Source organism: Lepisma saccharinum, chromosome 1, assembly GCF_977018435.1.
Source record: "Lepisma saccharinum chromosome 1, izLepSacc3.1, whole genome shotgun sequence".
NCBI classification, from domain to species: Eukaryota; Metazoa; Arthropoda; class Insecta; order Zygentoma; family Lepismatidae; genus Lepisma; species Lepisma saccharinum.
This window is the reverse complement of record NC_139229.1, coordinates 116,178,150-116,202,987: the sequence shown is the minus strand read 5'-3', so window position 1 is coordinate 116,202,987 and position 24,838 is coordinate 116,178,150. Positions and strand designations below refer to the sequence as shown.

Sequence of the window (24,838 nt, the reverse complement as noted above, 5' to 3'; positions counted from 1 at the left end):
TGATAGGCTTACACTGTTGGAAAGGTCACGCTCCGCCACTGATCAAAATTAATATTTACGACTTACCAACGAAGCACACTTAAATCTTGTTAATTTTAGGCAAAATATTAAATTCAGAAAAATGTTAATATCTTCTATAATTTTCTAGTAGACAAAACTTCAATTTTGTCATTTTCTGGAGATTTTTTACTGTAATTATTAATTCTCAAGGTACAACTACCAGGCCATGTACAGAAAAATCACAACCCAAAATAAACTGTGAACACTAAATGCCCCACGTCCTGAAACAACATTAACTAAAAGTAAATTGATCCTTACGAGAAAATCAATTCATCTAAAATATGTTCCACCACAGCATATAATTATACAGCGAGTCTCACAGTCAACTTGACTAGTGCGCCTGGCAGCGACAGCTGTCTGCCAAGTAAAATGGATGCAACATCCGTGTAATTGGAACCGCTAGCTATGTAATGAAATAAGCTCGTGCAATTACATGGACAGTTACAATTAAAATTGGCACTTACCTTGTTACAAGAGGTGTTGGAAATGTTGTCCTCCTGCACCCACACATTTACTTCTTAGGAAATTATCTAGGTCTAAAACGTGAGCTAACAAATAAAGAAAAAAGACATTTTCGCATCACGACTGCAGTTCGAAAAGTCGGAACAGGGATTAAAAGGAATGGATTCTACCCAATATTGCAGACTGCAGACTTCTGGGATTACATTATACAAAATTTCAGGACCAATTCGCGATTAAAATTAACCGATATGCCATCTGGTGGGACTTTCAGGAACTAGTCTAAGTAGGATACGTTGTGTTGAAGTCGTTTAATGCATGGAGAATATGCGAAAGAGTAAGGTCTACTATTCAGGTTTTTTTGTGATATAAATCGTTTTATGAGTCAGGACAAATGAAAATTTATCATGTGTTTCCACCCCGTGGAATCAACAAAATGAAATTTGTAAATAAATCAGGGAAAACGTAATTGATTGACAGAAGATTCTGGCATGGGGAATGACACTGTAATTCGGCAAGGAAATTACGAAGAATGCACGAGTCTGCTCACTTTATTTTTCGAGAGATAAATATTATATTGCCATGAAAGTAACATTTTAAATTGTACTTTATAAACAAAACTTTTTTTCTTATTCGAAAAGTCATGAAGCGTCTTACCACGGGCGTGGTCTTACCCAATGCATCCATGTATTATGTATGTGTGAAATTTGGAACAGGTGCAAGTCGAGGGAAGATGAAAATAGTTTGTGAATGAATTAATGTCAAATGTAACCAGAAAATGAAAATGGACATGCTAATGTTGCTCTTTCATTCAGTACGATGTCCATTTTTAGTGAGGATAGCCTGGTCATGAAATCGTGAGTATTTTCGAGAAAGAACTGCAACGATACGTTCGCAATTTTCTCCTGTTAGCTTTTCAAGTATAGGGCAATTTCAATTTCTTTATTTTCAAATAATTTCCGAGAACCCCAGTTCCAACATGAGGTGCAGATGATGCAGCACAACTTTGAACAACCAGTGCGTATACATTAGTTTCGTCTGTGTTTTCCGTGATATTTTTGCCTATCATAATTAAATGCTTCGTTCTCATCACAGCTTCACCTTCGTTATAGTTCCTGGAATTCACATCGAATTCGCAATATTTAAAAATATCGTGTGATTTAAACATTATTACCATATCAGCCATCTCCAGGTGGGGCTCACGGGTTATCAGGGGTGCTTTGTAAACCAAGTCCATTTTTTAAAAAAAATATTAAATAAAGGTAAATTATGTGTGGCTCATTCATTTATAAATATCACATACTACACAAATAATACATTTTCTACATATTTTAAAACATCTCTTTAAGTGTTAATTGTCTGATACTGAAATGATCCCTTACATACCCCATACTATTTTAGATGATACAGATATGTACAGTATATCACACACAAAAAACGCACAATATTTAATCACAGTGCCTACAGTATATTCCACCCCCGGCCGAAGCAATTAAACTCCCCTTCCTTCCCAAAACTTGGGAGTTGTTGTTGACCTTTGACGCAGATGCGGAGGGAACTTGCATGATGACATCAAAGTCACAGATTTCTGTCTAAACGGGAGGTTGCAACAGGGACAGTGAAGGTACAGATAAAGAAGCCCCCCTATGAAAGAACTTTCTGAAGTCTAGAGAATATTCTAAATACTTGCAGCTACTTCTGCTCATAAACAAAATGAGCGAATGTATTAATATAATAGATACTGTTCATATTCTGTGGATTTATCCTTAAAGTTGTGAGTTGTCTACATTTTCACTCTTCACTGCAAACAAATTATGCAAAATAGTTTACCTGATGTAAAGGAGGGCTGAGCCCTCCCTGGCCCCTGCCTGGCTACGGGCCTGCTGCTGTTTCGTACTACTGCTGAATGTAAACAAAGATTTATCCTACATAGAGCGGCCATATTGGAAGCGACACTAGCGCTCAGGTGGTAATTTAAATCGCGAATAACGTCCTCCCAAGTTAACTATCCACCGGAAGGAAGTGCCTTCGCGCGGACGCCATACTTGTAGCACAACAACTTCCGGTTCGTAGGCTCACAACATGCCGCTAAAGGGAGCTGAGATTGTGTCATGTATGAAAGGAACGAATGAGTGTGTACAAGCAGGCACGTATCCAGGAATTCCTTTCGGGGGGGGCTCAACAGCAATTTTTTTAAGGGGTATAGTAAGAACCTCACACTTGTATGTTTAAGACCAGTGGTGTCAATTCGGTTCAAAAACGGGGGGGGGGGGTGGTGCAAGGAAAGTTTATTTTCTCTTGGTAGACAAGGCTTAACATTAACAGGGCATAGTATTGAGGCAAAAAAATGGGGAGCAACTATCCCTTAAATCGTCGCCACTGTAAGGCTGTCATTTTAATCAGAACGTGGAATCGGGACATTTTTTACCACCCGACTCCTCTGTTTCCATGCATTAACATTGTGTGCCGGAACCATCTCAGTATGTGTGTTTGTCCATTTCTTCTCATCAGGTATAAAAACATCTATGGTGTATTTGAGTGTTTTTTACGAAGCTGTTACACATGCATGGGATTGGCAATCCACTCGACAACGCGAGATTCAAATTGTGGGCTGCCAACTGACGCAGACAGCTCTCGAATATTTCTCTCTGATTCGAGCCTGAACACCACTAACGTGTCTTGTCCTCCAATGTTTGCAGCTCTTATAAAAGCCGAAACCTACCAAATTGTTCAGATTCAAGCCTTAGCATTCACAAGTGTTCAAGAATGACTGTCACAGCTTCCGCTGTCTTGTCATATATCGGCACGAAACAAAGGAAGTCTTTTCGAATACAGCTGGATCACGAAACAATAAATACACAATGAAACCTTTTGTTCCCAACACATCTAATGTTTCGTCTCCCAGTATGATCAAATGCTTATTCATTTATCTCCAGTGACGTGCCGAAGGGAGGGTTGGTGAGGTCATAACCCCATTTGATCCAGTATTCCTTTTCTTTAAAAAAAGAAGAACGTCAAAGACAGGAAATAATTGGCAAAATCAGGACTGACCACCAAAAATAGTATGCGTAACCCCTCTCCCTTTCGAAAATCCTGGGCACGCCACTCTTTATCTCGGACACATTTTTTAAAATCAACTCACCAGAAGTTTTTATCATTCCGTATTGGAGATTGAAGTAAGATGCGTTCTTCCTGCAGTTTTGGATATGATCCTTTGCGGTGCTGTCTGCCTGCCTTCACACCTAACCTTAACAAGGCCCTAATTTTCCATCCTTGTGACTTCGATTTTGAAGATTTAGGAAGGTTTCATTCAGACCGAAGGAAAAGGCGATACATGTCCATTGGAATGGGTCAATCAACAGCAACGTTTCACACCGTAGCGACACAAAAGGCCTCACAAACCTAATTTCGAATTGTGAAATCCTCAGGCGACACGGTGTGAAATCTCCCGTATTAAGCCACTGTCATTGTCACCTCGAAATAGTAGCTCTTGTTGACCACAGAAGAAAAAAAAATTATCCTCAACCGGTGGGAATGCTCCTCAGTTTTATTCTCTCTCCTATATTTTCTGTGCTTGTTCACTATACAGGCAACACCTTACGATTTGATATACACAGGACATGTACTATGTAGACATTTTAACGAAAAATCGGTTGAAGTCAAGGATGGCTAGGTGGCTCAGTTGGTAGAGCCCTGATTCGGGTCCTGGTAGAGCCTGCAATTTCCGCCTAAAATGTCTACATATGCAACATCTTCTTGCTTTCTCTTCTTGACATTCATATAATTTTCGGCTGTCTCTTTATGGTAGTTAAGTGTTTGAATGGGTTTCGAACCCAGTAGTATTTTTTTATACCATGAAATTCTCGGACTGCATATACGAAATTTAGTTCTGGCAAAACTAAATCATCACTCAAAACTTTGATTTTCAGTTGATCTATGCAGCTTATTTCTGTTTTAATAAACCACTCCATATCCGGTACTGCTGAAATATTAACTTCAGAGAGAGAGGGGGGGGGCTTGATCTCTTCAGCCCTCGACCCGAACTAGCATTACACTGAGGTCCCGGAAGTTCTGCAGTCGTCAATGTCTTCATTTTCCGAATCACTATATCTTATAAAGCAACCAGAGGACGCTGACTGAACACTAATCGAAAAATTGAATCCGCGTATTTATATCCTCATTATATTCTAGAACGTTCCTCAGATAAAACGATTCGTTAATATTGCCAGTAGTTGACTCCTTCTCTCATTCAAGAACGTGCCCTCTCCCGCCTTCCAGAGATTTGATATTACAACGAATCGCCCTACGTGTGGCGCTACCTTTGTTGTGCAGCTTCCAAATGCTGACAAGTCTGTCTCTACATAGTGTTCAAGTGCGCTGCGACAACACCGAAAGCGCAAGAAAAGTTTACGTGCAATATTATGAACAACATGGTTATAGAACATTCTCCGTCTTGCCTCGATAATTGTCTATCTCCTTAAATCATCGTCACATTATTATAAGCCAAAAACCTAATTTTATCTAGTAAAAAATAAAAAAAAAATTCTGGGGGTGGCTCGAGCCACCTCAACTCCACCTTGGATACGTGCTATTATCAATAACAGGGTTACGGAACATTCTCCGTCTTGCCTCGATAATTATTTCTCTCCTTAAATTATTGTCACATTATTTTATTTCACACCACAAGAAACCAAAAACCTTATTTTATCTAGTGTAAACCTAAAACTTTCGGGGGGGGCTCAAGCCCCCTAAGCCCCCCCTCTGGATACGTGCCTGTGTACAAGGAGGATGTAAACTACGATCACGGCTAAATAATCTTTCACGGATCTCTCTTCATCCATTTCCTCGAGATCTAGGCGCCAAATTATTGCATTCAAGCTGTCAGGCGTGAAAATTGGAAGACCATTAGCAGGAGTAGACTGCGCAGTAATGACAACGGATGTGCAAAAACCCAAGAAATCGGGACCTCCAAAAAAAAAAAAAAAAAAAAAAAAAAAAAATCCCATTCCGATCCAGACTTCGGAAAAAATGATAGTTTAAAAGTAGTTTATTCCCTACATTTTTTTTGTACTAAATGTCTGAAATTTATTGAAATTAGCAGTTTTTATTCCAGAATGCAAAATAAATCATCACCCGAGGGTAAAATTTTGTGTATAATTAACATTTTTTTTAGTGTCGGGTAATGTTGAATATTTTCCGCTCCTCTAATCTCCCAATTTAGTCGGGAAATAACATTATTTTTCCCGTTTTGAACGTCAGGACTTTAAAAATACCCCGTCCTGTTTCCTTCCCTACCAAAAATTTTGCGTCCCGCACCCCTTGCACTCCGTTAAAGGTAGAAGAGAAATCATTCAAATCTCGATTTTATCTGTTTTAGTGATATGACCAAAAATATTACTTTTCCTTTCAAAAGATGATTGGTCATGGCCAGATAGGTTACACGTTAAGTTCTTGAAGTACACACGAACTGTATGAAATTTTTGTGTAACCAGAGGAAATAAATTTTTGTGTAGCCAGAAAATTAAGTGCGGGTACTATTATTAATTTTCGTTTTGCAATGGAAATCTTTTCAACATTGATAGATAGAGTGTCTCCCCGAAGGCGCAGTGGTAGGCTCGTCGCCTTGTAATCAAGTGGTTCCGGGTTCGATTCCCGGTGGAGGCATATGTGGTTCGGATCCCAATTTAAACTGTAGGTCCAGTCCCGATTAGCCTTACTGTGCACAAAGTGGACTTAAAACACCAACTCAATCAATCAAATCAACATTGATGGAGAGGAGGTCCTAGGTTTGAACACCAAGGTGAGGCAATGGTGTGTTATTGTGTTTGTCCCATCATTAATTTTTTCAGTTTATTATTCATCTTCATCGTCATGTTTAACACAAATAGCAGAAAATTGACTTAAAATAACAATGAGCGTTTTGTATTTTTGCCTTCAAACGAGAACGAAACCAGCAAGTGTGCATTATCGCATCCCTCTGACTCGTCCTGACTGAAGAAAGAACAAAAGAAGACCCTTTTTCCGTTTTTTATATGTTCGTACATCTCGCACTTTTTCACTTAAAACATAAATGTATGCATTTAAGCGCTCTCGCTCTGTAGGAAAAATTACTTTCTATTTAATATGTAGGCTACAAATATCGCCAATGAAACGACGATCAGCAAATGGATCTCATCTTGGAATAATGCCGTATTACTTCCTAGTTGCTTATCCAATTGATATGCAAAGGCCTCTACTTTGCCCTGATATCTCTTATTCTCCTCGTCGTCAAGTGCTTTTATATGATCCATTTCATCCGGTATATAAAACGAGAAGAAATGCCACAAGTACGCGCTTGAATTACCCGGCCGCCGTGAACCGGAAGTTGTTGTGCTACAGTTCGATAATCGATTGTGCCGTTCGATATGTTTTTGTTTACTCGTGGATAGCCCCTATATGACGTCCTCCCTCTGTGTTCCTTCCTTCCTCATTGCGATGTCGGCTGCTACGCCACTGTTCATCTGTTCACACAGGCTACTAAATACGAAGACTTCCGGATAGCATATGGTATATAATCTGTGAGAGCATATGTCATGATAAAAGAGAAATGCGCGTTTTTAGTGCGACATTTCTAGAGCAAAACAACGCAGGTGTAAAACAAAAAAAGTGGCTTATGATGTGAATGTCATGTCCTTGTGTTTGGTGATATGTCTCTACTTTGCAGTGTAGCAAGAAGAATTCAGTCAGGTTAATATAAAATTTAATACTCTATTTACAAACGTGTGGCATCCATGTGAGGGAGGAAAGGCAGTGCGGCGTAATTTTTATTATATAAAATGGTAATTGAAAGTTGACAGAGCGTATAGCGTCTTTGCTATTTTAACCCAGGCTTCAGACTTTGATTTAAACCATTAATCTTCGGTTGTACAATGTTCTTGCTTTCTCATAAGTTCCACAATGAAAGCGCAGATACAAGTGAATAAATGACTTACGCAGAAAAAGCAGGGGGTGGAATATGGTCAGTATAATCAGGAAAAGTCTGTTTTTCATCTTGGTCAATAATTTGTCAGTTTTGTAAAAAATGTCCAGAAAAGTCTATTTTCTGTTTTCATGACTGCAGTTTGTGATGCCGGCTCGGTGGTCGAGTACGCACTCGAGTCGACTTTCGATCTCGCTACTGAAGTTTTCAGGTTCATGTCCCGCCCTGAGCATTGGTATTCTTTGTAAGTGTTTCCTCGTCCATTTCGGTAACAGTAGGGTATAGGAAAAACACATTTCTTCAAATTTACAGGAACTACTTACGGAACTGAGTTTCTGTAGACTTTTGAAAGCTCGTGGAAGTGTTTTCTCCCTTCGTTCAACTTATTCGGCCGGTAAGTCATGTATTTTTCGACATTAATGTCTCTCCGATGCGTTCAATGACGTAACCCCTGGTCAGTGTTTCCAAACTCGCCATTGTTTTGCCAGAACACGACAATTTTAACTATGTTTGCCTAACCTCAGAGAACCTAACCTAACCTTGCGTGCATGGTTCGTGGGGCTATTTATGAATGGTTTGTGGGGCTATCCGTGCATGGTTTGTGGGGCCACGCATGCATGTTTCGAGGGGCTATTTATGATTGGTTTGTGGGGCTATTAGAGTGGTTTGTGGGGCTACATGTGCATGGTTCATAGGGTTTTCGAACCCGGAAAAAAAACAAAATGAGTAACACGAAATTATTTATTTTTCGGTGAAGAACACTGCAAACCCACTGAATCATCGACAACGCTATTCAAGATTTCTCCGCCATATTGTGTGTGAGAGGAACGAACAATAATTACTCGATATGTGGAAAATTGAAGCTATTTTCGTGATAAAAGCTAAATCCGACCTTAAACAATGTTTCGCAATGCATAATAGGTAACTACGAATGTAAAGAAATGACTAAATGAACGAGTGAAATGTGTTTTCACTATACCATACTGTTACCTCAATTTCATCTAATCAAAACTTATTTTCATGGTTGCGAGCTGTCAAAAGTAGCAGAAAACTGACGCTAAGTATAAAAAATGGCTGCGACTATTTTCACCGGTGGTGAGAACACCATTTGTGGCTATTTTAACCAGCAAAATAATTACCTGAATCATAACATTGTATTGTATCTCATTGGTAAAAATTCGACACAGTCTTAAGGGATTTCTTCCTTTTTACAGAAGAAACTAATTATGAAAAACTAAATATGCTGACCAAGGCAGTAATTTATTTTATTAAAAACATAAACTAACGTAACGTTTCAACCTTCTAGCAAGGTCTTCTTCAGACTCTGTATCAAGTACAAAAGTAACCAGATACAACAAAAGGGCATTATATATACACAAACATTACTCCCTCCAGACTATTTAGAAAGTTGTTTGGAACTTTCTAGCAGATGACTTTCACTTTCCAACTTTACTTTCACCTAAAAGGCTAAACACAATGTGGTTGGACTTTTAATCTCACGCTCTTTTCCCTTCATTTATCTTCCTTCTCCTCTCCTCTTTCTCTCTTGTCCTTTCCACTCTTTCCAACATCTTTTTCCATTCTTTGTTTAACTTCAGTCCCCCATTCCAGTTCATTGTGTCTTCTTCACCTTTCTTCTCTATTTCCTTGGCTTCCTTCCATTTTCTCACTAGCATTCTCTTCTCCCTTCCTATCTGCTTAGCCTCATCCCACTCTATGTCATGACCTGTTTCTCTCCTGTGTTTAAATATTGCATTTCTCTCTCTCTTAAGTCGTACATCATCCCTATGTTGTTTCAACCTGTCTTTCAGCCTTTTTTTTCGTTTCTCCTATGTACACACTCTGACATTCTTTACATTTCACTTCGTAGATAATCCCTTCCTCTTCCTCTTCTCTGTTTTCCTTTTTCTTGTTAGCATTCCTCGCTATTCCTAAGATGCTTCTCCCTCCCTTCCTGTAAGTTTTAATTCCCGCTTTCCTAAGCACTTTGCATATCTTTTCTGTGGTCTTCCCCATACTCCTTATTCCAAACCTTCTCTCCTCTTTTTCTTTCTCTTCCAATTCTCCCCTGCCCATTTTCTTACTTCTTCTGTTTATGTCCAGTCTATCCTGCTTCTCATAGCCATTCTTTTCCAGCTGTTTCCATAGGCTATTTATTTTGCCTTCTTTTTCACATTCTTTCATGCATATTTTCTTGATTCTGTCCTCCATATTCTTTATAAAATTTCTTTTTGTCACCTCACTTACATCACTTCTTTTGTGGCAGAATACCCCTGCTGCACACTTCTTCTGATGCCAAGCGGTTTCAATTTCTTGTCCTCTTTTCCTTTTCATCAATATATCTAGATAGCTTAACTTGTCTTCTTCTTCTATTTCAAGTTCCAATAATATCCCTCTTTCTTCATCTTGAATTTCTTTGGCAAAAATGTCAAGCTGCCTCTTCGTTCCCTTCCATATGCCAAAACAGTCGTCCACATATCTGCAAAACAGAATTATTTTGTCACCTCCCTTTTCTATCACTTTCTTTTCCCATTCATTCATAACCAATTCAGCCAATGCTGGGCTTAGACTGGAACCTATATTTAGTCCTTCACTCATTAACATTATTTTGTCTCCCATTATACTGTAACCGTTATTCCAAATGGTTTCCAGCGCCTTGGTTATGAATGAATGGGAAAAGGGAGGTGACAAAATAATCCTGTCAGTGTTTCCAAACCCGCCATTTTTTTGCAAGAAGATGACAATTTTAACTATGTTTGCCTAACCTTGCCGTGCATGGTTTGTGGAGCTATCCGTGCATGGTTTGTGGGGCTATCCGTGCATGGTTCGTGGTGCTATTCATGAATTCGGGGCTATCCATGTATGTTCCATGGGGATATATTTTGGTTGACAAGATTGCAACACTGCCACAGATGATCTACCACGCTAGTCAAGCTGTCTCGCCATTTTGTGGAAGCGAAAAAAAGGAGGAACAATGATTACTCCTCATGTCACAAATTGAAATTATTTTCGTGAAAAAGCAAAATACCACCTAGAAGAATCTTTCGCAATGCAGAATAGGTAAATACAAATGTTAAAAGTGACGAAATGAACAAGTGGGAGGTGTTGGGACTGTATTGAACATTTGCCATCGCATTTTATTATATTCATTGGTAGTGTTGTTGAACTTATATTACCTATTAGATCTCGCACAAACACCTTTTGCTCGTTTATTTCGTCATTTTTAACATTCGTAATTACCGATTATGCATTGCAAAAGATTCTTTAAGGTGGTGTTTTGCTTTTTTTCACGAAAATAATTGCAATTTTTCACATTAACAGTAATTATTGTTCTTTCTTTTTTCACTTCCTTACAGTATGGCGGGCACAGCTTGAGTCGCTTCGTGAATCATCAGTGTGTATGCAGTGTTTCCAACCTTCTTAACTGAAAAAGCCTCACAAAACATTCACGCATAGCCCCAAAAACCATTCACGGAAAGGTGAGGTTAGGTAAACATAGTTATAAAAAAAGGGTTCATAGTGGAATTCAACATCAGAAAATCACGGTGTGGTTGGAAACACTGACATGGGGTTATGTCATCAAACGTACGTAACATCTGGTTCACTTAGAGAAAGCAAATAAAAGCAACGGCAATTGTGCGTCGGAGATATGTTTTTCTTAAAAAATACATCAATTCCCGGTGAAATAGATTCCACGATGGAAGTAAATACCTCCACAAACTTTTAAAATGCTACAGAAACTCATTTCTGTAAGTAGTTTCTTCTGTAAAAAAGGTATCCGTTTGTGCTATATCGCATTGTTACCGAACTTACTTCTAAGAAGTCACCAGGTAGTGAGAATAGCAGAAAGCGACCTCTAATAATGATACAGACTAGTGCTACCTTCAGTGCAGCTGTGCTCACTTTTGTCCTGTAAAATTAAATAATTTTACTGTACATAATCTATAGTAAGGTTGTTATATTACTCTGGTGTGTGTCCACTTTCTTTTGTTGTAAATTATTATTACATAACTGCATCTCTTTTAAGCAGAAGAAATATCATTTTACCCAAGTTCCGATTATTTAATTCCCCCGTGAAGATTGCCTCGTCAGGGAAGAGGATTCTTGAAGGAAAGTCGGGTAATAGTGCAAATTGATCTAAAAACCAAGTAACAAATCGAACTCTATTACCAAAATCTTGTGGACACATTACGTGCTCCCTCTGATAGTGATACGGGTGAAGTCCTTCGTCATGAACAACTCTCCACACTAACCGATGATCCACTACAAACTCGTGACCAACAGCTCTTGTACTGGTCTCGGGTGGGCGCCGGGGCCCCCCCTCCTCCCGAGTTATCGCCAAATCCTCGTAATTTACACTTTTTTTCATGTGTGGGAATTAGTTTTCTCATTTTGTGTCTGCTTTGCATTCGTATCATCGAACGTGAAAAAATATAATCAAAAGGAAACCATTGAGTGCACGTCATAAATTGTACATATTTATCATTCATTGTAGCAACTTGATATCAACATTGAAATGTAAGAGTAACATTTTCGGAAGACACCAAAATATCAACTTTTAGTTCACCCTGGAAACAACGTTTTGTAGCAAACGAGCGAGATTCTGACATTAGATGAATTTCTGGGATAATTCTTGTGAATTTCTATTCTTCTCATTGTACGTAATTTTGCTGCACTTTCAGGCAAATACGAGGACGAAAGATCCAGTGACACCTTTGTTCAGGTCGGAACTCGTGTCCGGAAAATTCGGTAGAGAGATCATGTGTTCATTACTAAACGTACTCAGTCACCGAAGTGGCTCAAGAATATTCATCTGCCGGAGATTTTTGTTTCTCTTCAGTATAGAGGTTTGCCTGCTTTTTGTAACAAACTCAATTCGGCATAGAGCTGGTTCACAATTTTCTAATAAATAAATTGCATTAACATTACAGTCTGCATGTTCGAAACGAGGCAGCAAACACATCATGTTTACATTTGTTCGTTCGTGGATTTCCCATCTCACGTGTCCCTTGCAATTGTTGATATTGCATGATACATGAAACACTCCGTGGTGATGTGGCTAGCACTGCTCGCTACGGCACCAGGTGTCTCGGGTTTAAATCCTGGCCTGGACATTGGTGTCATTTGTTATTTCATCATATCATCCTCATCTTCGCGATTAGCCAAAGGTGTCAGAAAAGCGAATTAAAATAAACCAAATCAATCAATCAATTATGTAGATATTTTAGAATGAGTAATCTTGAATTTCAGTCTGCCCATTATTTGTCTTCGCCAGTTTATAAATACTGTCAATGCTTATTACAACTTTATAGGGAAAAGTTACTTGTTTTTATGATATCTAGCAGCACTCAAGTGTTGTTGAAAGAGTTTTGCGACACCCTGTATATATATATATATATAATATACATACATAAACACATTTGTAATTAATACACTTACAAGGGAGGTCTAAGTCTCCCGCTCCGATTTCCATGAAACTTTGCAGTGTATAGGGCGGCCCAAAGAAATACGTGTTTTTTTGTTTCGGCTAAAAAACTGTTTTAGGGTTCAATCCCCCCAACTCAAATATCAAGATGAGGACAAATTGAAGTGGGAATTGACCCCTGTGTCCCCCTCCAATTTCCATGAAACTTCGCATTGTATAGAGGGGAACAATGGAAGATATACGTGTTTGTGTGTTTCAGCTAATAAAAAACGTTTTAGGGGGCAAAAAACCCTCAAATGTCAAGATGAAGACAAATTGACGGAGGGATCTGACCCCTGTGTCCCACTCTGATTTCCATGAAATTTGGCAGGTGTATGGAGGGGCCCAAAGGAAGAAGTCCGTGTTTTTGTTTCAGATAAAAAATGGTTTTAGGGGGCAACCCCCCCCCCCCTCAAATGTTAAGATGAGGAGAAATTTGGAGTGGGGATCTGACCCCGAAACCACGTAAATATGGCATAGGGCGCCTCTAGGCACCTGCCAAATTTCATGGAAATCGGAGAAGGAGACAGGGGTCAAATGCCCACTTAAATTTATCCTCATTTTTACATTGAGGGGGGGTGCCCCTAAAACAGTTTTTTTTAGCCGAGACATAAAATCACGTATTTCTTCCTTTGGGTCCCTTTATACACCTACGAAGTTTCATGGAAATCGGAGGGGGACACAGGGGTCAGATTCTCACTTCAATTTGTCCTCATCTTGACATTTGAGGGGGTTTTGCTCTCTAAAACAGTTTTTTAGCTGAAACAAAAAATCACGTATTTCTTCCTTTGGGTCCCTTTATACACCTGTCTGGTTTCATGGATATCGGAGGGGGACACAGGGGTCAGATTCTCACTTCAATTTGTCCTCATCTTGACATTTGAGGGGGTTTTGCTCCCTAAAACAGTTTTTTTAGCCGAGACATAAAATCACGTATTTCTTCATTTGGGTCCCTTTATACACCTGTCAAGTTTCATGGATATTGGAGGGGGTTTTGCTCCCTAAAACAGTTTTTTAGCTGAAACAAAAAATCACGTATTTCTTCGTTTGGGGTCCCTTTATAGACCTGTCAAGTTTCATGGATATCGGAGGGTGACACAGGGGTCAGATTCTCACTTCAATTTGTCCTCATCTTGACATTTGAGGGGGTTTTGCCCCTTAAAACAGTTTTTTAGCCGAAACAAAAAACACGTATTTCTTCCTTTGGGCTCCTCTATACACCTGCGAAGTTTCATGGAAATTGGAGGGGGACACTTAGATAACCTACCTTGTTAGTCTTACACTTTGTAATTATATAACACTGCATATATTACAATGTTTTGTTTTAATTTTCAAAACTGTAACTGTAGAACAATTGTATAATTTTTGTATAACATTTCTATCTTGTTAAATGTGTTAAAGGTTTCATCCTGGAATGGAATGTCTCACATTTATGTGTGTTTCCATTTCCAATACATTTGAATGAATACATATTCGTTTCAATGGCATTTACAAAATCACCTCTGACATTTTATGTTAAACAAGTAAGATTATTTTTGTACACGAGTGTGTTAGCCGATGTATAGCAAATTATTTTAGAAAGAACACTTGAAAGAAAATCTTGAAGGACTAACTAATGAAAAATTTCTTTGTAATCCAAGATCATAATACCTTTTAAGGTGTGGTAATATTATAATGGGATTGAGATACGAAACTCTCGGATCCAGATGCGAAACTTTTGGACTCTGATCCGGATCCGTTTGGCCATCCCTAGTACATACAGGTTTTTATATTCTGGGCAGGTGGCAACAATACAGTGTCTACATCTGTGTTTCATGTAGGCCTCAAAAATTGCATCTTCTTCTTTTATAAAAATCAGTAGATTTATTCCATTTATGTAATATAAAGTTTGTTTCAGGGCAATGAAACCACAATTAACAGATATTTCATCCCAGAGTATGGTGTGCATAAGTAAATAAAAGTGGCCTCTCTTGGACTGCTTTCACCTTTCTTTTACTCATAGAAACTATTTGTATGCACACTTTAAAAGTTAAAAAACACATGGTGCTGATGACACCATACCTATCACTCCTAACCTAACAAGCTAAAATAATTAACTTCATTATTTTGAACACTCATAAACCAATCATATCTAGAAGAAAAACCTTGTCAAGAAATGTACATGCATACCTTGAAAATACATCTTCAAATATGTGGTTGCAGGAATAAAGTACCACTTTCATAAAAAAACTGACTGAAAAAAAAGCATTTTTTTTAGTGGATAGATTTCAATATTTTATGTAACATACTTATGTTTGACCCCAATAGTGTCACATAAAACCACATGTTACTTCACTGCAACACATATCCATGAACAAAAAACAGTCATGGTAGAGCCCGGATTTTAGGCAATTGAATATTCATTTCCGACGCTGGTAGACAAAAATTGAACACAAAACACTGATCCGAAGGTTTTTAACATTCTGAACAATACTTTATGTTGCCTTTTTTTTGCCTATTTCATCTTATGCTGCCTTTTTCAAACATTTTTGCCTCTTTTGTCATTCCGACAAGGCATTTTATTACAATTATATTTCTCTTCTATTTGATTTCGTTTTTTAATAACCCTTGTTATTCAAATTATTATTTGTAAATACATTTTTAAAGATTTAAGAAGAATTAAAGGCCTTCTCTTCAATTTTTAATGCCTCTTCTTCAATTTCCACTGCCTCTTTCTGAAACCTGATTGCCTTTTTTTCGACATACACTGCCCTTTTTTTTCAATTTTTCCTTGCCTTTTTGCTTGCCATTTTTAATACTTTTCAGTGCCTGAACATCCAGGCTCTAGGACTCATAAGTAACATAATCTTTGCAAGCCATGCAACATTTTTCACTTTCTAGCAAAGGTATACAGAGCCAGGGGTACTGCTTCCACAAGATTTATTTTAATCTGTTAAATATAATAATACATAGACAGATCTTGAGGTGTTTATGTCTATTTTTGTGTGTATAATGTCTGAGATATTAATATTTTTCTTTAATCCTCAGGTTCCAGTACTTTTGATTTTGTCAGATGTCATTCACACTCGACCCTTGGATTCAGTTTTAAAACAGCTCTCATCCTTACAAAACGCTGCCGATATGAATTTGAGAAGTCAAAATTCCCAGGCATATCTGAGACACAACTCGAAAATATCCTAAGGAAAAGAGGTTCGGATTATGACAAATTGCTGCACCACTATCGTGTACACAAGGCTTGTGAAAGTGCAATTGTTAGAACACTTCAGGAAAATGGAATAGAGACAAGGGTGGTTAATAGACTGTCTTACACTCCTGCAAGTGTAGATTGGGCAGATGTCATTTTAAGTACAGGTGGAGATGGTACATTTCTGTTAGCTGCAAGTAAATTAGTAGACACCAGCAAGCCTTTGATTGGACTGAATTCGGACCCAACTAGTTCCGAAGGGTATTTGTGCCTACCTAAGAAATATTCTGGACCTAGCAATGTGGTTGCTGCTGTGGACAAGTTCTGTAAGGTATTTATCTAAGTATCAACATGAGTTCAAAAGAACTTCAAAAGTAGTTCCACCATTCTAAGCATAAATGATATAAAATTAGTGTTAAACCTCACATCAGAGATTTTACACTGGTACAAGGCAGTTTTTGATCATGTATGACCAAACAAAATCATATTTCTACACATTGTTTCATGATAATGTTTTGTTTTTTGTGACTACATTACCAGAAATTCATCATACATGCATATTTCAGGCAGAGTCCAGGAACTTTATTTTGAGACAGGAACAATCTATAATTGAATGAGCACTTTGCCAATTGGAATTCTTCCATGTCTTAATGTAAACATTAGCTGTCTTGTTTTCCAATCCAAGATAACTCTATCTGGCTATTTTTGTAAAGTTGCCAGGATTTTCTGTACTAGTTTGTTTAGATAAAATGATGGGCATTATACTATTGGGTCAGTTCATGGAACCGATTCCAAATTAGGGTTTGTCAGTGATGTCATTGTTTTGTACAGGAAAATGGTATTCCAGAAACTAAGAGTTCTAATTATAAGTCAGCACATTATATTTCAAACTTTCACATTTATAAATAATTTGCATCACCAGCAGGGAAACTGAAAAAAAATTAAATATAACATGCACAACATATCAGATTATCTTCTTTTATTTCCTGTATTTTGACCATGAAGTTCTCAACATTGTATGTTTACTAGTAGTGCATTCTCACTCATGATTTATTTTCCTCTGTAGGGTCAATTTTGGTGGATGTTTCGAAAGAGGATACGTGTGATACTTCAAGGGGAAGATACCTGTGTACCTCCTGTGGAAGTTCATCGGGAGAATGAACCTATAATTCCTGAATTCAAGTTAGTAGTTTTTACTAGTTTACTCATGTTACAGTCACTTCATTTCTATATGAAACATGATTTGGATGTTGCAGGCCTTTAGCAGTGACCTACCTACCAATGCACATATCTTTCTGCAAGCAAATTATTTTCTCTTTGCCATTATGAACTGCTTTGGACCAGTATCAGTTCTTATATGTACGTACCATGTTTCATAAGTGCCTCTGGGATTTTGAAGTTTTGCTGTGCAGTGTCACACCCACATACAAGAGATGAAAGCATGTCAACAGATAGGGGAAATGTACAAGTTTGTTTTGTTACAGGTGCCATGGCTTAGTTGCCCATTTCTCTGCTAGGAGGCAGTATTGTGGGGACAATGTTTTCAAGTGAACAGAAAGCTTTTTCTGTCCTTCAATTTGTTATGTCACCCGACCTCACTCCATGTCACTTTTCTGTGGAGTTACATTAAATATTGTATTTTTATGTCTCCTTTAATGAGATATTCCAGAGTTTCGACAAAGAATCATGGATGCAGTTGCTGCCATTGACTTTGATGTGTTGGAACGTGTGTGGCAGAAGCTAAATTACAGGATTGACTTTCGTTGAGTCGCCAAGGGAGGACCACATTTGTAAATTAGTTTAAAAACTTCGATATTTACTCTTTTTTTCACTGGCGTGCTCTAATCCTAGTGGTAAAGTTGGACCATGATCCACTGACTACCAAAATCCTGGAGGAGCTTATAAAACACCCTGTATGTATATTGCTTGTATTGTAAAATTGTTGCTCTTGTAGTTTATGGTTGTTACAAGCATTTAAACACGTTTTTTATGTGACTTTTTGGAAGAGCACACACTCCCTTCATTAGACATTTATTTGTTGTTTGATGATCCAAGGTGGGGATATGCTTTTATGATTCAACATAATGACAGTGTAGCAGGTGGAAGATGGCTCCTACTTTTTAGCACTTTAAATTTTAGTCTAAGTATTTTCTTTGTTAATTTGTGTAATTGTGACATTATTAAAACAGTATCATGCACTCAATTAAAATCCAATATTTTGCACTACTAAAATATCCAAATTGAAATATCATTAGGTACCATGCACATTGAGAATGCTAATTAACTTTAATTTTAAAGTTATACGTATTGTTATTGGGCACTTCAGAAGCAATTTTTTTTGCAGGTTCATTGAATGTTTACATGAAAACACTAAATCCTGTGATGCTGTACCTGAGAATAAGACTCTCGAAGAAAGGGTCCTTCCTGTTTTTGCTTTGAATGAGGTAAATTATGTATTATATTGACATTAATTTTTCTGTGGCTGGTCACTTGTTTTTCACTTAGCAAATTAAAAATTATAATTAAGTAAAGACATTAAAGAGAAAAGTAGTGAAGTAAGAAGCAACAAATATAATGTGTGTAAAATCTAATTCTAAATACTAAGAGTATGATTATAACTTTTATAACCCAGATATGACAAAATAAATTTCTAGTGTAAGTAATATGTATTGAAGTTGGTCAGTTTCAAGATATTAATTTCTTAGTTTCTCAGTTTTGATTATAAAGGAGAAATTGATGTAGTTTTGACAAGTTTAATTTTCTGTGAATCTTTGTCTGAAGAAGACCCTGTTAGAGGGTGGAAACATTACTTTTATGGTGTTCTTATTTTACAATAAATTCTGTCTTGGTCAGCATTTTGAATGTTTTATTATAGATGGAAACAAGGCATAATAGTGTTACCATGTTATTTTTCTTCATAGGTCTTTGTTGGCGAGAGGCTGTCCACAAGGGCATCATCAAATCATGTGAGAATTGACAATGGACCGGAGACCAAAGTGAAAAGTTCAGGGATTATCATTAGTACAGGAACTGGATCGACATCCTGGAGTTTTACAATTGATAGGTTGACTTACCATTGCGTGAAACGGCTTTTCGAGATTATTAAAGAAGAAACTTCTTTTCCATTAAGTCCTGCTGATGAAGCGCTGGTCAAAAAAGCAGCTGATAAATTTAACTGTGATCTTGTATTTGGACCTGGTATGTATGGAATTGTAACACTTTAATTTGTCAAAAATAATTCCAGTGACAACATTACTAATGCTAATATTAATACTTTTGACATTTCATGAAATATAAAATTACTTGGAACATTGGTGGCACTTCATGCATTAATGAATAAAGTTTTGGAGAATGTTTCATTATTACTTTCTGTGTTATTCTACTACTTGGAATTGTATTATCGAGATAGTATCATGTGACAATAGAAGAGAAAGGTCTGTTAAGGAATAATGAAGCAAGAATAAAAGCTGTAGATATTAAGATTCATTCAATATACACTTATGTTGTCTGATATGTGAACATTGAAAGGTTGGATTTGTATTGTATTCTAACAAAGTTGGGGGTGACTTTTCCGGAGGCCTAAGTGTCAACCTCACTTCCACATTGGTACTCATGGCTGGTATAATCAATCCTCTGTGGGGATCGTGTTTTGTGCTGTCCATTTGTGTTTGTGATTACCCTTCATCTATTTAGTCTTATCACCATTCATCCTCATCTTCATGATTAGCTAAAAGTGGCAAAAAAGTGAAGTAAAATAATTCAATTGAATTCGAACAAAATTAGTATGGGTATATGTTTATTATAGACTCAGTAACAGTTTTGGAATTCACCTTTTGTCTTCCGTGCCATTTCAGAGGAGAGTAAAATAAGTTACACCATAAGGGATATGATATCCGAAGGAATCTGGCCACAACTTGAAGGCATTCCCCCACGAGGCTTTTGTCAGAGGATAGAAGTTGTATCCAGAGGATATGACGCTGCTCTCATAATAGATGGAGGATTGTCGTACAAATGCAATGATGGAACAAGAGCAAGGATGGAAGTGCATGAATCAGATGCACTAAGGACAATTGTGATAGAATGAAGCTTGTTGTTCTACAGTGCCAGAATAATTGACTCTTTCCAGTCTGTAAGTATATTTTTAAATTACTTTATCACGTACATAACTTCCTTTTGCAGGTTGGATGTGGTTGTGTAACTAAAAAAAAGTGAATGGGGACCCAAATCCTCAAGAAATATTCCAGTAGATAGGGTCAATGCTTGAAATGGGAATTATTAGCTTGGGGAGTAAACAAGAGCCTTGACGATATGTTAGGGAAGGGGGGGGGGCACTTGAATTTTCCTTGGGGGAGAATAGAACCCCCTACCTTTACTTCATGCACTGGATAGGGTGAATAACAAAGCTCTTGGAATTCTTCAACAAAGCATATATACTTTTTGTATCATTGTCTCCTATTGTATTTTTTTTATTAATTTTTTTTTTACATTTTTCATGTGCTAATACCCACAATAGATACTGTACACGATACAGCAAGAGTGATGTATACAACTCCCGTGCTTAGTGTAATATACGTGTGCTCCAACTTGGCAAGGGCATAAGTGTACAAGTGAACTGTACTGGAATTACGGCTGAGCAATGTGTGTGAGTGGTAATTGTCTTACAGGTTACAATCCCTGTCAAATATCCTGCCTATCATTAAAATGTGTGGAACACGACTACTGTCTTTTCATTAACAATTTACCAATCTCCCGGTACCGTCTCTATCATCCCGAGATAATAGGTATGAGCAAAGTTGGAGGCTGGAAATGAACATGTTCTCTACGCCTCTAGCCTGCGACTATATCTGGGAAACATAGTGGTTCGGATCCCACTTTAAAATTGTAGGTCCAGTCCCGATTAGCCATTCTGTGCATAAAGTGGACTTAAAACAACAAATCAATCAATTAAATATCTGGGGGGTGCAGGCGGGGGTGAGAGACTAAATGGTAGAGGCACTGTGATCAAAATTTGAACAAAAAGAATTGGAACTAAGGCAAAATTTCATTAGGTCTCATAATTACCAGGCAGGCAATCACATACCATAGGTGCTGTACTTTCTGGCACATTGTTAATAATAGTAATAAACCCTTTTTCTAAATTGTCATGATGTGTGTCCAATGGACAATATAATCCCGCCCACTCTTTTTTTTATCACTAAAATTCAAGAAACCATTTTATTATTGAATACTGCTTTTTTTGCTGATTATATACAGGGTGACAATTAATAAACTATATTAAATAAAACAGTCATAATTTCTGAACGGTTCGCGTGATGACATCCAAACTGCATGGCTGGCCACAGGGCATGATGGGAATTCGTATGCGTATGCACACACAACGTGTTGATGTCGGCCATTTACAAGTGAAAATGTCACGGTCAGAAGTATTTTTAGGACCGCATTCTGGCTCTGGGGTACCCAGAGGCCACTAGAAGGGGACTCACTTGGCTGCCATATTCCCCAGATCTGAACACATGTGACTCATTTTTGTGGGGCTATGTTAAGGACAAGGTGTACAGAAATAACCCCAAAACCATTGCCGAGCTGAAAACTGCCATTCAGGAGGTCATCGACAGCATCGATGTTTCGACACTTCAGCGGGTCATACAGAATTTTGCTGTTTGTCTGCCCCACATCATCGCCAGAGATGGCAGACATATTGAACATGTCATAACCTAAATCCGAATGTCTGGAGTGCCGTTTACATGTGCAATACAGTTTGTGTACTACGTGGTTTGTCACTAATTTCCATTTTATTTCATATAGTTCATTAATTGTCACCCTGTATGTGCGGTTTGTAATTTTTGTTATTATACTTAATAAATATCATTAATAAAAAATAACAACAAATTATTGCATGAGTGTGTGACATGTATTTTATCACTATCACTATCACTATTTTTCACTAACTCACCAAATCCATTATAATTTTTTGTTAATGCTTTTTTGTTTGTAGAAGTGCAGTTGTTTATTAAATATAATAATTACCATAATTGCCAACCAATTGTACACTGTCAATGACATGAGTGTCTTGAATGAGACACATTCAAAGATGCCACCTGATATGCCCACCAAGTACATTTTGCCTCCTAATTACATTACATTTATGTTTTTAGAACAAAAGTAATAGAGAAATATTGTAAACATCCTAGGGAGCAATGTAATTTATTTTCAGTTGAAAAATCTAAAAAATAGATGTAGTGGGTCTGCAAGCTCCCCCCTCCCCCCCTTGGTAAACTAATTTTAAAATTGTATCTGAACCACTATGAAATATGTGTCCATTGACTGCTACATCATGTAAATTATTTGTAGCTAGTTGTAAAATATGTCGCTACAAACCTGTAAACTCATAACAGTAACTTCAAATGAAATAGGTTAGCTGTAATAAATTTCCATTTTTTTTTTATCAAAAAAGCCTGGTTTTTTGCAACTCTAGTTTTACATCATTTACATCACTTGTGACTACAATAGTGCTAACTATCTCCACATTGATATGCCAATGTCAGCCCCAACAAACAGATAAATCATGTTCCACATGCCATACTATTTGACACTTCAATATTTTGTCTAGAAATAGGGGGATAAAAAGTTGACGTAGTAAAGGTTCACGTAGGTTGAATCTGATAATCATGTGTGAAGGGTGATTTTAAACATGCATTCCCATTCTGGAATCACTGGTTGCGTTCATGTATTGTAAGGATATTAGTGTAGGTATGTATTTCATTTTAAAATGTGTTATGTGTGCAAGGAACCACAAGATACTGTAAAACTTCAAATTTTCTAAGAAATCATCAGACATAAGGCAAAGATGGTACCGTGCTACCATGAAAATTTTAAGTTTTCCGGTGCTGGAAGCTTATTTTTCTTTCTTTTTTAAATTTTTGTTTGAAGTCCACTTTATGCACAGATAGGAATTACCTGTATGCTATCGAAGAGGCCTTCCAGTATCTAATAGTTTTTCTTGTATGTACGCATTGCTTGCATTATAGAATTATTTTCCTGTAGTTTACGGTTATTACAAGCATAAGAAAACAGTTTTTCTTTGTGACGTTTCAGGAGAACACACGCTCCTTTCATCAGACATTTATTTTCATTTTGATTAAAGATACAGTTATAACAATGGTATAACAATAGTATAACTAACCATTGTTATAACTGTATCTTTAATCAAAATGAAAATAAATGTCTGATGAAAGGAGCGTGTGTTCTCCTGAAACGTCACAAAGAAAAACTTCCAGTATCTGCTGAGTGTTTCTTATTTCCTTATTTTTTGCACTAGCTGTGGTGGTTCGCTCCCTTCACTTAATTTACTTTTCTCCCCAGTAGCTAAACTTTATTGTCCCAAAATTTTGACACTTTTCATAACCTTTGAGAAAGAGAGATGATGGATGAAATGTTGGTAGGATAATGATAATGAAGTTTTATTCATAGCTGTACACTTTCCATTTTATTTTTGATGTTCTCATATGGATTCAGGTGTAAAAACAAACCAATTCGTTAGTGACAATTCACAGACTTCCTGACTTGTAAATTGTTTTAATAAAGTATCACATATACATGCATTAACAATGAATTTGTTCCTCCTTTTAGGATTGTTTATGGCACAGGCAGCCCTAAGTCATATGGAGAATATGGGAGATTAATTTAGCAGGGAATATGAACATGTTGTGAATAGTTATGTTTGTACTTATACCTAACATACATGGTATAGAGGTATGTGTGTATGTATGTACATACGTGTTGAGTGTATGCATGTGATGTCATGCACGTGCAGAACTAAAATTCAAGGAAACAAATGTAATGCATAAGTCAGTTCCTGTCCATTGTTGTATATTAGATAATCATTGTTAATTTGGTGTGTAGTTAGTGCAAGTGCTGTTCACCATGGCTAATGGTAACGTAATTAGTTCTTTGTGGATGATTTACTGTGTATATTTTTTCTTCAAAACTTATTTTCTCTCTTATTATTGGTAAAGTATTTGTTTCGCTAGATTTTGTATTTTCATTTTTTTAGTACTTATAACTTTGACTGGGAATTTTTAAAAGACAATGAAAGAAATTATACTTTTTTAAAGATATAAGAATAAGGCATGATATCCCTTTTTTTAATTGTGCTAACCAAAGAGCATACACATTTTATATTTATTAAGGGTTCATTATTGTAATCTTATGACAATGTATTTCAAAGGTGAATGTGTGTTATGTTGAAAAGTCATTGCGCTTCTGTTAATTTGATGTTATACATATCTGTGTATATTTTTATATATTTTTTTTGTTCGGTGGACATTTGAGATCTGAAGTGGAAAGCAAATGTAAAGAAAGTTTTGACATATTAAAGAAATCCTTTCATATTTTAATGAATTTTAATACTGAATATCCTGTTACCAGCAATGCAGAATAGTTGACTCTTTCCACTGTTCTTTTTCTGTGCACTTTGAAGTAAATGTTTAAACTGTTGTAATGTAGAGTTAAAATTCCACTAGTTTCATTATTTAAATAATTTAAGAAGTCAAGCAAACTGTGTAACAATAGTGGATAATAAGTTAGTTAAATTTACAGACTGTCAGGATCATTTTGTTTAATACATCCTGAGCTGCATTATCTGTGGTCGTAAAAGTATAACCTCCATGTGCAATTCAGAAGTTCTATTTTTGTTTTGAAACCTATTATAATT

At 37.0% G+C, this 24,838-nt stretch overlaps 1 protein-coding gene across 1 annotated transcript; it reads left to right on the top strand.

The window, feature by feature from the left end:
- Positions 1-7,087: 7,087 nt before the first annotated feature.
- Nadk2 (NAD kinase 2, mitochondrial) lies at positions 7,088-24,517 on the top strand. The gene is made up of 7 exons (XM_083121377.1): positions 7,088-7,245; positions 15,969-16,456; positions 17,192-17,307; positions 18,470-18,569; positions 19,047-19,323; positions 19,980-20,254; positions 23,755-24,517. The coding sequence occupies exons 1-6, from the start codon at positions 7,206-7,208 to the stop codon at positions 20,207-20,209; spliced, it is 1,251 nt and encodes a 416-aa protein (XP_082977503.1). The 5' UTR covers positions 7,088-7,205; the 3' UTR covers positions 20,210-20,254; positions 23,755-24,517.
- Positions 24,518-24,838: the final 321 nt, after the last annotated feature.

Coding starts and splice junctions, on each gene's coding strand:
- Nadk2 (XM_083121377.1), top strand. CDS start 7,206: ATGTCTCTACTTTGCAGTGTAGCAAGAAGAATTCAGTCAG. Junction 7,246..15,968: donor AGCAAGAAGAATTCAGTCAG/GTTAATATAAAA, acceptor TTTAATCCTCAG/GTTCCAGTACTTTTGATTTT. Junction 17,308..18,469: donor CCTATAATTCCTGAATTCAA/GTTAGTAGTTTT, acceptor TTTTTTTTGCAG/GTTCATTGAATGTTTACATG.